This window comes from Mizuhopecten yessoensis, unplaced genomic scaffold (genome assembly GCF_002113885.1).
Source record: "Mizuhopecten yessoensis strain PY_sf001 unplaced genomic scaffold, ASM211388v2 scaffold11109, whole genome shotgun sequence".
Taxonomy (NCBI): domain Eukaryota; kingdom Metazoa; phylum Mollusca; class Bivalvia; order Pectinida; family Pectinidae; genus Mizuhopecten; species Mizuhopecten yessoensis.
The window spans coordinates 419,501-438,586 of NW_018408884.1; the positions used below are offsets into that span (position 1 = coordinate 419,501).

The 19,086-nt window shown below is 36.2% G+C and overlaps 1 protein-coding gene across 3 annotated transcripts in view; it reads right to left on the bottom strand.

Annotated features, from left to right (window-relative positions):
• Nucleotides 1-3,587: 3,587 nt before the first annotated feature.
• LOC110465938 overlaps nucleotides 3,588-19,086 on the bottom strand; it is a 35,142-nt gene continuing 19,643 nt past the window's right edge. Inside the window, exons 1-4 of one of the 3 annotated variants that reach the window (XM_021522128.1) lie at nucleotides 17,247-17,993; nucleotides 9,115-9,304; nucleotides 7,916-8,231; nucleotides 3,588-5,799 (exon numbers count right to left, since the gene is read on the bottom strand). In XM_021522128.1, coding sequence (XP_021377803.1) covers nucleotides 5,788-5,799; nucleotides 7,916-8,231; nucleotides 9,115-9,304; nucleotides 17,247-17,253 — 525 coding nt within the window. In that variant the 5' untranslated portion in view covers nucleotides 17,254-17,993 and the 3' untranslated portion in view covers nucleotides 3,588-5,787. Of the gene's footprint in view, nucleotides 5,800-7,172; nucleotides 7,858-7,915; nucleotides 8,232-9,114; nucleotides 9,305-17,246; nucleotides 17,994-19,086 lie in introns of those variants that run through there. The other 2 variants (XM_021522127.1, XM_021522129.1) reach the window with 2 other exon arrangements.

Consider the following 19,086-nt stretch of genomic DNA (forward strand, 5'->3'; position numbering starts at 1 on the left):
ACGATCAATACCTGCTCACAAGACAAGATAACTCTGCAATACGCAAAGATGGAATTGATACACTTCAAAAGTCAGGTTCCCTACAATGCTTACTATCGCCCATCCTCGAGACTCCGGGGGTTACGCTTACTCACGCTCTCTGCACCCCTGTAATATGTCATAGCAAAATTGAAGGCACAAAGATAGCTGTTGGATTGGTCCCGGGTAAAAAAAAACTGACCAATCGCCAGGCTGATATATGTCCTTTGAAGATTACAGAGGAGCGACATCCTTCTTCAAAGACAATCAATTTTATCGTCACCCGGCCGCGAGATTTGTTTGATGTACATCAAAGGATTGAACTAATCTTCTTGTTTCATACACAAGCTGGCACACACGGAGCCACCGACTTTGCTATTACATATTCCAGGGGTGCAGAGGGCGAATGTGAGCGTAACCCCTGGAGTTTCGAGGATGATCATCTATGAAATCTAAGTATTACACCCTCGGATTTTAATAATTCGAGGTTCTTTTACACCGCTTTATCACAACCTAATTCGTAGGTGGTCTCAAAGCGGTTCACAAGTTATTATCCGAGGTTATAGGACCTTTGCAACCAGCCAAAATCTTTCTCAACTCCCTGTGAGCATACAGCCGGTGCTGCCATTTCGGCAATAACAGCTAGCATTCAACAATCAATTCTAGCACTGTCAAACCGTGTACTCATTTACAGTTTTGTAGACTGGAAGCAGCCTTCGTTATTTTTCTCCCCAAACGTTTTCGCCTTTAGGAACATAACGTTACGTTTTCTTTTGTATATTTGTACAACGGAATGATATGCATACAGATTGTCTGTTGTGTTTTACCCATGCCTATTAAACAACAAAAAACATAAGAATACAAATATATACAAAATTATTTATTTCAAAACATATCATTATTTGGGGTTAGCATTTCTAGGATTTCCTATGCTGTGTAATGTAATTTTATCTTATCAAATTCGGCGACGAATAGTGTGAATGTTATTTTACGTTCCTTATAATTTAATAAATGTATAAGGCTTAAAAAACTACACTTTAGAAATAAACAAATCAACTGTTTTACATGGAGATGTAATTTGGAAATGTTCCTTTTGATAAAATAGACTTAATATGTAGCAGGCTTACATACAAAATGCAAATAAAGGGAAACGCTTGCTCGACATGTCAGCATATTTGCAATATTTGCGTCACATTACGAACTAATATTGCACAATTCATAACTATATATGTATAACATAGGATAACATTATGTTTGTAACTAAACGCTAGCTAATACTGTTCTGTAGTATCACACTGAAGATAATATGAAAATATTGTGACATACTGTACACGTATATATTTTGGCGAAATAAAATTTTCGCGCTTTTCGTTTAAATTAGAAAGCATGAAAAAATACTATAGTAACTAAATTCAAAATAGACTGTTGTTGTGTCGTGGCGCTAATTATGATTTGTATAACTTGAACACTGTCAGAGAGACGCAGGAATATGGTCACAGTGAAATGATTACACTTAAAGAATACTCCATAAAAATAGTATATTACGACTTTTCTAAAAATAGTTTTAAATCTGCGTGTGGTACACTGAAGTAAAATTTCGATATAATGATCGTTTTTAATATATCCTAACAGTTATGATGAAGCAATATTTACATTTTTAATAATTTTCATATTTTGATCAGTTTTCGATATCAGATGACCGTTTGCTTAAATATTGAAAATGACGTCATTGTTTCAACAAAGTCAAATATGGTAAATGACGTCATAACTTGAAAAATGCAGGCAAAGTGTGATACTGAATCAAAATGTGAATAATGAGTCATATTTTGAGATATATTAATTTTTAATAATGATAGTGTGATATATGACGTCATAATAGTAATACCGATGTCATCAATATTGTCATATCACTATCAGTTACAACATAGGACTATTTATAGATATACTAAATTACTTGTCTACAAACTAGAATAAATATCAACATTTTTCATCAATACTGGAAGACGTATGATTATTTGGTAGAACACGGAGGTTACCTCCGTTGAGTATTATAAAACACATTAAAACATACAAAAGTATATACAAACTATATATTTTAAATGGACGATTCCGATTACTCAAGTACTTCTGCTGCGTCTTTATATCATAATTCATTGTGACCTCATATAGAAAGGATTCGCATCTTTTGAAATGATTTGGATGCGTAAATTTCTGTCTAGATTTTTGATATACAGTAAAACCTCGATATAATACCCCTGTTTCATTAGCCACCTCGCTTACCGCCAACATATACTAATGTCCCTTTTTCTGAAATATCCCCTTTTCCTCGTTTTCTTACGAATTCCTGAACATGCTTCCCTCGATTTATCGCTGAACCCCTTTATAACGCCAAACTTTCTCGGGACAAATGATGGCAATAAAACGAAGTTTTACTGTACAACAAATTTATGGAGAAGCCAATTTATTTCATCACTCGAAAAATCGATTTACGTGAGTTCCGCGATAAACGGAGAAGGAGTGTTCGAAATCGCCCATTGCGTTTTTTCACGTTGACAATAAAACATTTTGGCAGTTGTAGGTTATATTGCAAAACATTCGTGATTTTCATGGCTACAGTTTAACCACCAATATTACTTAAAATAGGAAATAGGTGAAAAACCAGGAAGAGAATACCGAAGTGTCAATTCGGAGTAAAAATCGATAAACTTAAAAAAATGTCTAAAGATCGAATCACTCAGGGCTGGCAAAAATGAAGTGCACACGGATAATTCTTATAATTCTGTACACTGTGGTCAAGGCTGATATGTCTCCTGAATTACTACCTGTACCGTTGGACAGTGGATTAATGGTGTCTAGGTTAACAAGCCTTGACTGTAAATGAGCTAAATTGGGAATCATTACATCTGTATAATACATTTCAATTTACAATTTCGACAAAGGAAAACACATACAAATCACTAAAACGCTATCGTTATATATTGTGTGTGGATTTGCTTTATCATATACTGCAAAAACCTTTATTTTTGGCGAACACTTATTGTTGAAAACACTTTATTTTACCATTTAAAAAAGGCGGGCGCTACAGTGTCTATTTATTTACAAACTTTACACAATCTATGAACAAAGGAATAAAATAATCAGTTGAAATACAACAAAGCACGCACTTATCTAAAATAAATAGGTCAACAAAAACCAAAGTAAACACTTTTACTGCTTTATATGACAATTTTTCCATTTTAACAAAAACGCGTTACTTTTTAAAAGGTTAATAACTCAATTATTCATAAAAGGGAGATAACTATGACTAGACTGAGAATATTCCGTCTTTGCGTATTGCAGAGTTATCTTCTCTTGTGAACAGGTATTGATTGTTACGTCATTGGTTTGTGTGCGAAAATTACGTCGTTTTCTCAAAAATTGATGACGTTACTCTCACAAACAAATGACGTAACAATCAATACCTGCTCACAAGAGCAGATAACTCTGCAATACGCAAAGACGGAACAGAGGTTTGTGTCGTACATGACTTTAACTTAGTTAGATATATACAGCAAAATAATATCATCTATCCTTAGATTGTAATGGCTCATTATGTTTCATCTGTCTATTAAAAACAAGCCCTCCTACTATACCAAAACACATAGACCCGGACCACGCCGATATCCTTTGGTCGAGAACGAATCTTCTATTTTAGCATACTCTACTACTATGTTGTACTTTGATATCAAGATTGAGATTTATTTATGAATATATTATGATATACATATAGGTACTTATGTTTACAAAAAATCAATCTTTTTTAAATGAATTTTAAATATCATATTTGTATATACAAATGGAATAAAACTCTTCATTACATAAAATTTGAAAACGCAAACAACCATATTGCACTATCTTGAACTTTAGATTTTGAACTTTCTGTAATAAATAAGAGCTATACAAATGTACACGGTGTATACTTCTGTTAGAGTTTTCACAACCCATACTCAGATGTTCGCAAAACTCGAATGCATCGGAATTTGTCGACTTAGAAATGTAAAGTGCTGAGCAAAGGGGAGTAACTCTGCTTTACTTGATCATGACATTGTCTCATTGCTTAACTTGTAAACAATTAAGAAACGCATATTCCTCCTAAATTGCGATTTTTTTACCAGATTTATATAAAAACTATTAAATATCATTTGGTGACATTATTGTGCAAAACATGTAAATGACAAACAGTGATTTTTATGAAGTGTATTCAATATTTACAACAAATATTATTTCAATGCATGAACGGAAAAACCAATATGGCTGCCATGATTTTCATTTTGGAAGACATTTTTCACTGATACTTCGGCATCTTTGAAAGCATACCATTGGTCATTGTCAACGCTTTGCCTTTTTTGTCTTAAATTGTTATAATTGCCCATCAATAAAACCGTATTATGTTCACTATGAGTACATAAATTCGTAATAATTTAATGGAGGGAACATAAATATATAAACACGTACGAACACTCTTGGACATCTTACCATATCAAACATAAAAAAAAAAATATCAAAAAACCTCGTGACAAAGTGTTTACACTAATTACATTTAAGGCACATGAAGAACATTTAATACATGCATTAGACAGTTTAAAATGGTTATTTGACAACCTTCTGAAACATATGTTTCATAAGATATCATAAGAGTCAAGGTCACATCTAAAAATAGACTTATGAGAACCAAATACTCAACTATGCGAGATCCACTTTTCAAATCGCAGATGGAAATGACTGAATTTTATATTGATTCAGTGAGTTCATGATGTTATGCAAATTGCAGTAAGGGGAATTTGTCTGTTGATGACGTCACTTGCGATAAATGATTGACGATACTGGCTCTATCGCACTGATTACTTTACAACAAAATACGACCAAAGATTCGTTGTATTATCTAGATACTTCTTGTTTCATGAACCAAAACCACACAATGACGTCATAACTTTATTTACGTCGATTGGAGATGAAATTACCCGTGACCTTGACCGATGTTTTGGAAACAACTATCATCGTGACAATAAGAATTGTAATTCTCGCTGCTTTCTCTATTTTTCAGTGTGGAAATGATTTTTTTTTACCAGTGATGTAATAGCCTTTCCATTACACTATCAGTGAGGCGCTTTCTTTGCTGCAGAATAATGCTTCACAGATAAAACGTTTTGCAGACATTGACTGACAATACAAAGCATTCATCAAAGGGATCCCGACTATTTTGCTTTCGATCATACACACACCAATGCTTTCGATATTTTGTACTGATCGTGAGCAAAGGTACAACACCTTCAGACTCCTAACTGTGAAACACATACAAGATGAATGTTTTTTCTAAGAATTTTGGCACTTTTTGAAAAGTTATGTGACGTCACGTCAACGGCACCACGTGATTGTCCATTCATAATGGATTATAGCACTATTGACCTCGTTTAATTTGTGTCTCTTGTACTGATTCCAGTGACTCCAATATCCATATAAAATAAAGTCAATTATAAATACAGTGTTAAGGGCAAGATGCTTTCCAATACCCATTGAAAATATAACAGGAATCTCGTTATAAATGAGAACGGGGCTTTTCAACGTCTCCTAATCACAACCGGAAATGCATCTCAATGGGAACGATTTTCTCCTTCAGTGTAAAATCGTGACCGGAAGTTCGATATGAATAGGAACGAGGTCCATCAACACCTGTTGAACACTCACTGTAAGTTCATCTTCATCAGAACGAGGCTCTCCGATTAGAAGTAATCATATTCTAACCTGCAACGAAAAAGCGTTAGACAGCATTATATATGGGTAAACAATAACAACGTTGATTATGATTGGACAATCATAATTAAAATTAAATATTGTAGATTAGAGGCTATATTATTATTTGAACCCATGAAATATTTTCGGAATTTAACATGTCTTACTGCACTGTTTATGTTTTCGTATAAACAGTTACCTTCCCTTAGCTTTGTTTTCTATATAACTGTAGCACAGTTGGACCAAGACAATTCCGTTGACCCTGCAGTTCAGTCAGTTAAAATGATAGTATAACAGTATGAAGTACATGGTTCGAATCCCGGTCCAGTCCCGCCGAACGTTTACACTCAGCACACTGGGATAGTTTTTTTTGTTTATATCACTTTCAGTTTTGTTTTGTATTAAAGTAACGCAGGTTATGTTTTTTTTCAGAAATGATTTATCAAAGCTATAGTCATGTCGAAAAATGCGCAGTTACAGTTATGGCAGTGGTACGGGGGTCCGTATCGCACGTCTGAAGATCGTTAGTATTATGAATAATATTTAAATATAGTAATATATTATCAATTGAATTGTGCACAAAGCAGTGTATTTAATTATTTAAGGCCGTAAGTATATGCTAAAGCTCATGTAAAATTGAAAATAAGTACGACACAACACATACACAGACACAATAGTGAAAATCATGCTTTCATGCATATCATTTATAATCATTTATTTCATTTAGAAAATTGTCGAAAATCATCCCAAAACACGTCTTGAAGGCGTAATATGACAGTTTGTGACGTATTGGCTGAAGACTAATTTCATTTAAACGTGATTCAATGTAGTTAATTATAGGACAGCGGCGCCCTTAATAAAATATACATCATAGCTTGTGTAATTGACTTCCGAATGATTCGGAAGTCAAATCTTCGGCAAACTTCAGAAATTATCGTCGGTTTATCTTTAACTAATATATAAACAATTAAGTAGCAATATGGGTTTGGTCGAAATTCCTTGTTCATCCGATAGTGTTACGGCGTGTTATGGTAATGATTTTTAAATGTAGGGTCGGACCTTTAAACGATACGATCAATTATTTAATTCATTTCTACAATTCGATTTAATTTCAAATTCGAACAAACAATGATGTATTTATAAAGGTATCCAAGGAACACAAGCACAACAATCAGAAAATGAAGCAGAAAAAAACAGGAATTTCTCATCCGTCTGTCTCAAATGAAATCAAAATTTAGGAGAAGCGTGCATAGTGGAAAAGCAGGTGTTCGATTGGATCATTTCCGAGGTGTTCCAAGTAAGAGAAATCAAAAGAGCACACACAAAGGGAGGTAAGTAGGTAACGCAAACTGATGCGGCTACAACATGCTGGCACACACAAATACCTCACGATAGGGGCCGGACGGTCATTGACAGAGTTATTGGCCTTTGGTGGTGGCCGGGAACGCTCTCGACGGCGCTGTTGTCTGTTCCGGTGCTCTGGGTAATCGGGAGGAGGGGTGTAGGGTGGAGGTCCCTCCTCATCTAGCAGAGTAGGGGGGATGTCGCACCAAACACGAGGACCATTGTTCTCGGTGTTAAATGAGTATAAACCGGCATCAGCGTCATATATAAAATCTCTACTCATGAGTTGCGCATGCGCTAGTACTGGATCCTCGTTTCCAAATAATTCAGGGTATAATGTGTGAATGTCGTCAGAACAATGGGCTGGAATGTTTTCTTGTGTTGTAGGATATGCAACATCGTCTGAAGCGTAACGAGGAACCATGTTTCTCGCATCTCTGACGTAATGTGTACGAGTTCTCGTCATATCACGTGACCGTCGTCCTCGGATACGAGGCTCTGCTTCGGTTACCCTAGCAACGTCTGGTCGATTAACGTCCGGACTTCGCCAAGGGTCCCTTACATCCCATGTTCTTTGTGAATTTCTTCCCGACTCGATTTCAGTCGGTTTCACAACATTGATGACAGATCTGTGACATATATTATTAGAACTATGTTGAATGTTGACCTGCTCACCGGAACTACCTACATTGTTTGAGACAGACGATGAGACCACGGGCCTAGTTAAGACTGTTGTACAAGTTGTGACAGTGGATGACGTTACATTTGTATTTTCATTACTAACCGAATATAGATATCTGGAGTTTTCACCGGATGTTGGTGCCGCTGTTGTGTACGTAGCTCCGCCTGGTGGGTAGGATGGCGTTGTTATGGCAACACTGTACGGCGGTGGTTCTAACGTCCGCGACAAGGCTTCGTTCGATACAGCTGTGTTGTTTTCTCTACCATCGGAACCTTGTTCACATGCGTTAGCACATTCGTCCTGATTGCCCCGAACAACTGGTATCCACGTCCAAATCTCGTCGTAATTCGTGAACGCGGGATTCACGCCCCCTCGACGTGGATCACTGGGGTCTACGCCGATTCGAAAAACGTTGGGACTGAAACAAAGGGGAGAATGGTGAACTATTTAATCAGAAATATAAATTCAGTTATGAATTTCACAATAAAGAACTGTCAATTCGTGTGATTAGTATAATTATTATTCATCAACACAGAAGAGGTCATTAGGGTCAATAAAAGTAGACAATTCATGTTAAACGAAAAACATCAAAGGAACGAAAAGGTAAAAGACAAACGCCAACTTAATAAACTGTAAAAGGGGGGATACTGACTTTTTCGGAAAGAGATTTGAGATAGGGCTGTTCCGCCAGTGTCGTTTAAAGAACGACGCATATACAAAACGCAGTAAATAAATAAATTATTTAAGAACGAATAAATTGTTCTATAGTAAAAATGTAAATATATGCATTGAATGGCGTTTTTAAAATTTGCATGCCGGTATGAATGCAAATCGGTTAATTCCATATTGCATGAAGCCCGCTAAAAATGCCGTTCGATCCCTATAAACATACGTAAAGGCAGTTCACGTCAACAGACATCTGGTGGAGTTAAACATGGAGATATAACTAGGTAAATATACAAAGGGAGATAATATTTTAAATAGACAAACGAGTAAATAATAAAAAATCATGGACGATATTCTTTATCATACCATGGAAGATAAAAATGCATTTAGGCTCTGATATCGTAGCAAGCTTATTCCGTCTTTGCGTATTGCAGAGTTATCTTCTCTTGGGAGCAGGTATTGATTGCTACGTCACTTGTTTGTGAGAGTAACGTCATCAATTTTTGAGAAAACGACGTAATGTTATCAAGAGAAGATAACTCTGCAATACGAAAAGACGGAATAGACAATAAACCAACGACTACCAGTGGAAGAGCAATAACTCTTACTTAAAGGGAGTTAACTCTCTTAGTTACCTTTCCCTTCGGCCATGAACGAACGCCTTCCTGTTGTTTTTCAGTATGCAGACTAGAAGCATCATAAGAACTAGCAGGAGAACGCCTCCCGAAGCCCACAGGATGATGATGACCGTCTCAATCTTCATCTCCTTTTTATTCACGATAATGTCAGTCGAATTGAAGGGAGCCATGGTCGTGGATGGAATATCTGTAAATAAGAGAGTTTTATGACAATAATGTTTGAATATATATAGAGTTTGATTATGCTTCAAGAAGAAATGTATTCATGCACATTTAAGGAGGCACGGTAGTCAAAAGGCGATCGTCTGGGCCGCTTTTTGACAAATAGTAAATTCGAGGTCATTGTAGACACGCGACGATCTAAATTATTTGTTATGTGAAATCACCAAAGGCGTCAAAATTAGCATTAATCTTAAAATCGTGTGTGCATTTCATCTGAAAGACAAATAAACAGGCCTATTGAGCCGGCTCGACCTTAGGACAGGCGTCGGTCTGCTGTTGTGATGGCCAGACCTTCGGTCACTGGCCTTAAAACTGAGATGTTGGGGTTTTCTTTTGTAGTTTGAATCGTGTTTAAATAATGAAGGAGGCTGATTATAAAACACACGTCTTAACTTGAACGTCCAGACTGTATCTGACGGTTGTTTTAAAACACCAGCCCCTTCATTACTATTTACTTTTGTAAATATACGTGTGTTTCTTCAGCTAAGTAGAATAAAGAAGAGAAAATGGTGGTTTTGCTATAAAAACGCTTTAACCTCATAGCATCGTATCGTCTGCTGGATAACCGAACTACTCGGTAGTGAAGCGGACGTAAAACCTCTCAAACAAACAAACAAACAAAAACAACCTCGCACCGGGTCACTTTCGATCGAGATTACCGTTGTCAAACAAACGGAACACTCAGAACAGGTTCCAGGTCTTACTTAAGAAACTTCGTAAATTGTATTCCCACATTGTATTAGCTAGCACATCTCGTCGTAAATTCTATGTTCCAAAGCTTTACAAGATACAAGATACAAGAAACTTTATTTAACGTCGCATACAGGTAAACACGGAACATTAGCTCTTGAGAGCTATTATTGCGACAAACATGTGTAAAAATAACAATAACATATTATATTACAAGTAAAGTGAGATAATCACATATATTAATAATAAAACAGTAATAATCATCACAGAAAAAGAAAGTATACATATCCCAGGTGATTTATTTGTATGAAAGAAAACGTTTATAGTCAATTTATTAGTTAGTATGCGGACAATCACGGATGTAAATCACTGAATGACACTGTTGTTCAGAGTTTTATTTACTAAAACTTTTTAATAAAAGTGTTTAACAAAAATATTAATGAAAAAGCGGAACTTGTATACACATTTATCGCTATTATTCAATGTACACAGATATTTTAAAGAAGAAGGAGCACGTGCATTGTAATTGGCATGGATTGTTAGAATATATTATCAAGCAATTTGTAAAAATACTTCAACATTTGATACACGTGTGGTCTTATCGATGGGTTGAAGATTATAAAACAAACAAACACATATATAAATAAATAAATAAAATAAATATACATATTTTTCTGAACATACATGCAAATGTGCATATATATCAACCCCGACAAATCTATCTGTTGACATTTTTTTCTAGTGATTAACAATGTATCCCGTGTTTAAACATCACTAAATCATCATCATCATCATCATCATCGATATCATGTATACAGCTATCTGGACGCATTGTCAATAAAAATGTCCAGGTGTTAAAAATAATCGTGCCCTCTAGGTGACAACGTGTGTCCACGGTGGGTTCAGTCCCCTGGGGGTCGGGAAGGGCCCATCGGGGTAGACCTACGACCAAATTGTCGATAATGTCAATGTTTAATATGGCATGTATAGAGATTTGATCAGCGATTCAATATTACATCATTTTGTCATTTTAGCGTAATCCGGGCCCCACATGTTTGGGTTTGTGTGGATTGACGACTATGAGATGTCGTATTGCCATTTGAATACAAAATATAGGAAGAAATTTGATTTCAAACAAAAAAAACAACTTTATCATCCTCGATACTCCATGGGTAACGCTCACTTTCGCTGTGCAGAGAGTGAAAGTGAGCGTTACCCCTCGAGTTTCAACGTTGACCACCAACTTTAAATCGTTTTTTGGTAATGCAAAAAAATAATGATCAGTGTGAAATATACGTGTGCAAGGAAATCACAAAAATGCCACCTTTACGCCAAATTTAAACCACATTTGGTAATGTAAGATGATATTATTTCTCCTCGGCATGTGAAATATATACGTGTACACGGAAATCACTTCAGGTTAAATTGTATTTCTTATCAAAGGCATCTGGAATTTGGCTTCTGCAGACGTATATTTTTTTGGTTTCATAAAGAATTTTCTCTAATTTTTATATATCTGCTATTGTTAATTGTGTGTTTAAACAAATTTATGAGCAGCATGGTATCTTAGTCTGTTCTTTGATCACCAAGGCGTATATTGTCATCAAAATCGATCAGGCAGAAAAAATGTTTTCCTTCCAGAATCATTTTGCCATTTAAGGAAAAATTACTTCTTTTGAATATCTCTAATTTCCAGTTAAAAATGAGTAATTGATTAAAAAAATAATAAATTGAATAATTAATTTCAGTTCAATCAGAACTAGATACTGTTCGTGCCAACAGAGGGATTAATATAACTTGAAATCATTGTTTCATAATTGTTATAAAAGAAAGAAAGTTAACACTTTGTTTAACTGTTCGGAAAGTACATGCATCACTCGAATGTTCCAAGTTATTTACACATATTCGGAACACCTCACTATTTACATGGGTATACATTGAAAAAAAACACTAATTTATTCTATATGAGACATCGGGAGCATTAGTACTAGCCCCGATTTTGACATGACAGATGTCCCCTATAATAGGAGGCTGGCCCCTTAATCCCAGAACCCGACATAAAGGGCTGAACATCTGTACCGTAAAATCCGTCCCTTTCCGTGACTAAACACCCGTGTAAACGGTGAAGTGCATCGGTTGAGGCGCCAAAGGGGGTTCTGATCAAAGATAATAGATTTTCTATCAATTTGTGCACATCAATTTAATTTGAGATTTTCCTTACGATACCGACATGGTTATTGGTAGACACATTTAGTTTATTTAAGGATAAATCTAATGAAAATTTGTGCCATATTTTTAAGCCCCCCCCCCTCCCTCCCTCCCAAAGGGCATCATCTATAAAATTGTCAAAGTAAATGAGATTATGCACCCCATTTAAACATACAATTCCCTTATACACCATGTTAATTACACAGACTCCCAATTTATTACAGAAACACAAATGTTATGTTCGAGTTAGTGCCCGCGATATAATCATATAATTAACGGACACTTTATAAGGAAACAATGCAATAACATGCTTTACATGGTTTCGGATTTCTTAATTCCTATGCATTGAATTTTCGTCGTCGCTTATGTCCTTTAATTTAGTTTTGTATGTCGCTTAGACCATAATTAATTCAACAGCAAATGTCGCTTATTGAATTCAAAGGCGAAGCTGATAAATTTGTTCAACAGCTAATGAAGACTGCTGACGGACGATTTGAGCTAAAGGCAACTTGTTTGATATATTTCCTTCCCAAAACAGCCGAACAGGTCGTGAACATTTTTAACCATTAACTAATAACATAAATGTCCCTTAGACAAGTTTCAAAATTTAGCTTTGGATGGTATGTTATAGGACAATTTTTAAACTGTTATCTACATTTTGTTTATTAAGTCAAAAAGTAGTTTTATTAAGAGGATCCCCTTTTTTATTGAATGTCGAGGAAACATAAATCTGCCCCCCCCCCCCTAAAATATTGAATGAAAAATAAAGAATACCAATTGTAATTTTACAAAGTTCAATTAAAAAATGAATTGGAAATGATCGAACGGCGCCAGCATTAAAACACCCAACTTTTGTACCGTGACGTCATTTGCTCTCGATCCAGATGAAACACCCGTTAGATGTCCCGCCATGATAACCAAATGTCACAAGCACATATGTTACAGTAAACGAAGCGAAAGTGACGATATACAATTGGGTCGCACGAGACTTGGCCTCGGAATGAACGATAAAACAATAACACGTGATTCCCGCATGATGACAATACACGAGGATGTGTACTTTATGACGTCATTTTATGGTAGACACAAGTACGTCTGGATTGAGTTTGTTAAAAGCATAATCAGCTTCAACTTTAACAAACTGGCCTGTCCTGTCATTTTTTTCATAAAATTTGTGTTTAAATGAGTTACGTTTCTTAAGTTATGTTAATTAAGTTTAAAGCTCTCAAACACTTACAGATTTTGTATGCTATATTAAAAAATATGAGAATGGCGAAGTTTCCTTGTTTGAACAGTAAACTAACGAAGTTCGATTTCGTTCGGTTATTTGTTGCTAAAGTTGCTCTTGACACATAGCTCTTAATAATTTGTGGAACAATAAACTAAAAAAAATATTTAATTTGCTAAATGAAAAATAAAAGATTAAATCGAAATTTGACAACCCTTATGATAATAAAGAATAATTGCCAATTACCACGTTTGCTCTTTATAAATTAATCACCAGATGGTCATTGTTCCGTGGGAACATGTTGGTGACTCACGCGAGTTTCATAATAATTTTTTTACAGAAAATCCGGCTGGCAGAATTAAGCTCGATGCGTCAGCTTTGGAGGTTCTTCTCCCAAACAATTGTAATCAAACAATTTCCGTTTTGATCTTTTTGGAGGGAAATTAGCTCAAATAAAATGTCTTGTCGACAAATGCGTACATGCGTCCACTTAACATGCTGAATGAAGATGGTTTCTTGCAGAAAACACGTAGCATTAAATCCACACTTTCAATATTAATAAAATATGCAAAAAATATATTTTCGATATAGTAATGCCCAGGGCTGTATTAATTGTGTGTAGCAGGGCCTATTATTATCGTTGTCCCTTCAATAAACGTTCATTACTCCTTCAGCAATTACCGCTTACAGGACAATTGAGGGAGTACTTAAAATTATTGATTTATCGCGCGCGCCTTCTCGTGGCCGGTGACATTAAGGGCCCAAAGGAGGGCCCGACACAATGGGACGGGGACAATGGAGATACACTGCGGTTCAAAGAGCCACATCCCTAATTGTCTGGCTATCGCGAGAGTTCAGGATCCTCATTTGCATTCAAAATCTGTACGTTCCCTGTATCTAATAGGTCGCTAACGACGATGTAGAATCTTTACAAAGAATGTTATGGGGATAAAAATGTGAACTTGACATTTGGTTGGTTTATTTATAGAGCCCTGTGCACCAAGGTTATCGAATGTTTGGCTGGTATTTATATTTAAATAATAACGACATTTTATCGTTGTTTATAATGGTCGCTTTATCTCTTAGTCATACACCATAATATAGGCCAAGCAAAAGAACAGTGTGCTTATAATACCCTGCATCTCTGTTTGGAACTCGGAATGAAATATATATGATACTGTATACAACATTTGATATAGCGCCTTATCTAGCTAGTATACCTCTAAGGCGTTTTAGTTTGGTGCACATCATATAATCAAAACAGGAAAGCAATCAATGCAAATATACAAGTAGGTGATAAAATATCCATGGTTGGCAGTAAAATCTTGGGTAGGTCGGGATACCTATAGCTGAAACACACATATCTATTTTTTGTCTTTCAATAATATACAGCTGAGGTCCTGAAGAACAAAACGTTTGCCATTACAGTGAATTTTTAGCTGTGATCAGAGATTTATATATTAGTTTTATAAAACTCTGCTGTTATGAACGTACCACTAGTTATATAACCCGATCAGTGTGTATTGTGTCTGGCTGAATAGCCGACTAGGTCTCACGAAACTGACGCACGTGACCCGATCCCGACCTACAAATTGATACCGTTAGGAAGTCGAGTAATTGCTTGTAAATGCTAATTAGATACAGGTAATGTCCAGGTATGCTGTTCAGACCGATGTCGATTTCCGCTCGCGACGTTTGTTCATTTGAGCACCATAAAAGCATTTTATCGATCGATGAAGACAACGACCTAACTTTGCCATTTTCAGTCGTTATCTTTGTCCACAAATAACTATGTGGTTTACGCACGGTCAAAGGCGTAAATGTTTCGTGTGAGATGGAAATAAAAATCTAATTACCATCCAACCAGGTGTTTATAACAGGCAAATCCCCAGGTGAGATTATGAGCTTGCTAGCTAGTATCGGAATTGATTTGTTGGGGGTGTATCGCTATATGGGGTCGAGAAGCGAGAACGAATTTACACCCGTGTGTACAGGTACACGCACACGGCTGGTAATTATTTTAAGACAATAAAACTATCTAATATTTTAGGCTATAAACTATATAACGGGAAGATGTAATCTCCACAATGGGTCTGATGAAGAGGATAATTTATCAATCAATGGATTGTCCCCCTTATCAAGGAAAAATCTCTGATTTAAAAACAGATTACCAATTTATAGATGCTGGAATTTGTCGATCAGAAATTAACTAGACCTTATCGCTTTAAAATGGTAAAGCATTACTGAAATCTTTATCACTTCTATTCATGCGAGAGTTGGTTTTATGGTGAAATATCCAGATTTATTAAAAGATCAATTAGCACACGCTAGTTTGTACAATTAATGGTAGTAAAGTTTATAATCGTCGTCTGTCAAATTCAGATTGCTGTCATTCATCAGCTCCATAAACGCAATGGCCCCCTTGTTAATCAACTTTATCATTATGACGTCACCAAAATTATGACGTCATTATGATAACGCTGACGAAACCACTGACCCTACTGGAAGTTGGCCGTTATATCTATTGAACAAACACGCACGATATGAATCAAAATGACATCATGATTTCAATCACGGAATGTTAAGAATAATATAAAAATACACCAGAAATAATAAATAAAGCAAAACTGCTTACAATTGTCGTTCATTGTTTTACATCTGCGTGTATCTAACAGCGGAAATTTCAAAATTACTTCAAAACGCTAATTAACGTGTTTTTATATTGTTCCAATGAATTGCAGCAATATGCTGTCTAATCATGTCGTCAGCGCAATCTAGTTTTCTCAGTTTATTTTTTTCTTACCGTAGCAATGTAGCATACAGGTAAAATGTGTACTTTTACATTGAAGTAAAATATGCAGCTCTCCCCGTCAGACTGTATACTGTCCAGTTACTTCCTTGTCCACGCGCCGCTTGTATCGACTTTCTTGCCAACTTTTACAAAATTCTCCGAATGTGTTCGAAAACGATTCTCTTCAACAGTAACTTAAGTGCGTCTCGGTCAGGAAACCGCAAACAATTATTTTTTCAAGGATGAACTAAAACATATCACTCTGTTTGAATGTTTGAGTAACAGTCCACACTTCTCTGGTACGGTGGGAAAATAATTTCTTTGAAAGACGAGAAATAAAACATAGATATGTAGTTACCTATATTTTATAATAATGAAATACAACATGTATATAGCGCCCAATATAATTTGTAAGATTACTCTAAAGCGCTAATCAAATTGGATAATAGTATTAGTTATAATTGATAAACAAAAAGGCAAACAAATCACCATTATATCATTAAGTAAGGATATTCATCTCAATATACATATAAGTAAATAGATAAAGGGTGGTGTGTACAAAGAGCCTAAAATGCACACGTGAAGTGGCGACATTTTATGTCAATCTTGACCCTACACCATCACCCGTGGGTATATTTCATTGTGTACCAAATGTAACAGGAGAGGAAAATGCACGGTCTGATCAAGATTTGAACCTTGCACCCTTTTCCTTTCTTTTTACCTGCACATGTTATACTTTATATATATTTATATGAATTGTAATATTGTCAGTACTGATCCATAGCTGCTGTTATGTCTATAAGGAGACGGATTTACTTAAGTACTATAATATGTACTTATTTCTGGATCCTTTTCTGTATTTATAACCATGTACTATTGTAATTTAACATCAATAAAATAAAGTTTAAACTAAATAGGAGATGGTTAGCTATTCTACAACGTGGCCGAAACCCTCTTAAAGCATCGGTTTACAGTTTTTGACGTACTTACCCGCCATTTTGTGTACCACGTCTGTCCGTCTTACAAGGTAAAGTTCGCCCCACAGTCCAGTGTTATATATACTTGTTGTCTGAGTTCTTACATCGCCAGGTCCTCATTAAGTCACTCACAGCAATTCTCTTTGAAAAGTTTTTACCTCGTCGGCATTAAACCAGAGAAAATTCCGACTTCACAAGTTAGTCTCTCATGTTTCTATGATGTCACGCAATATCACTGAACCACGAGAAATAACTGTTATATGTATTAACAGGCAGACGATAGAAACTGCTATCCACGTATCAATTGTTTGATTTTTTGTTACTCAAAGTACTCTGATTACCGAGTTAATAACTATAGTCGGGACATAAATATCGACAACTGAACTCGAGCAGACGACAGTTGTTGATGAAGAATCACTTCCTCAATGGATATCGCTGAATTCGTTCGATAAGTTGATGCAGACGACAGAAATGAAATGTCAGTTCGCTAGTCTGCATCCATTTTAGGATGAGAAGTCGGCAGCTGGCCACACAATTAATCAGACAGACGACACTGCAGTCGAGAGACAACTACCCGGCGAGACGGTGAGAGGAGAACTAAACCGGCAAAACGAACAGATGTCTGTATCATAGTCAGCATCCTGTAAAAAGACCCATCATGCACTTCAGTACCCTCATCAAGCTGACCAAGTCACGTGGTACTCGATAGCTTTCACACCCGTAACTATCAGGTTTCACCTCGCTAACCCTGGAGTGTAACTCGAAGCATTCACACACTTGGCTTGTTGCCTGTAAGCCAACTGTATGAAGACGTATTATTCAGGCTATTTCCCGGCGCAGCAGATGTCTAATAGGGGGAAATTAACGCCTTTCACATCAAGTACACGGTTGACTAGTTATGATGACAACGACTATATAAATCAGGTAGAGCGGTCGTAAGGATGTGCCGCTGTGTCTGTGATGACGTCACCTTTCAAAAGCCCCCAGGAACCAAACCTCGCGCCACGGGTAGAACGAGGCACCCGGGTTTGTCTAGTAATTTCTTAATTGGGTGTACCAGGGATTATTTTAAGTGGCAACTGGTGACGTCTCATTAAGCTCATGAATAGTCATGACGTTTAGCAGTTGCATTGTATTAAGCACATTTAATAAGGGTTCTGAAGTACATTTCAAAATAAACGTCTAAAGTAACAATCCCGATTTTCTCTAGATGATGCCCGATTTCCGGAACGTGGATAAGCTCCAATCTAAATGTAGTATTTGAGAAAATCTCGCGAGATTTGATATTTTGAACCAATATGAATTCTCGTGAGTCTTGTTAACCAAAACAAAACGAAAAAAACATTTAAAAGCATACCCCTTTGTGTCAATTGCACGATTTTACCATTCGGATCTAAGAATGAAAGTGCGTACTGTGACGTTTCTATGGACTTTGGTAAATGTAATTTTGCGTTCGTCGAAATTGTCAAAATTTTAGCCCATAACTTAAAAGTGAAGAAAAGTTCTGTGACAAAAAAACCCACCAAAAACAAGAATCACATGAGAGCGGAAATACTGAAACTAGCATGAGTTTTTAATCTTAACCAGGCTACGCCCAACCTCGCCACCACCTCCCTGTCTGACACCCCAACCTCGCCACCACCTCCCTGTCCAAGCACCCCAACATTGCCTAGTACCCCCTTGCTTGAATTTCACTTTCTAATAATGACCACTTGAGATAAAACGTAAGTTTATTTTAAGTGTTTTTTTTCAAACAACCATATCAGATTATTAAACATGAATTGTATATGAAATGTCTATTTTAGACAAACACATTTTAGCACTGGTGGGTGGGTGAGTGGGTGGGGGTGGGG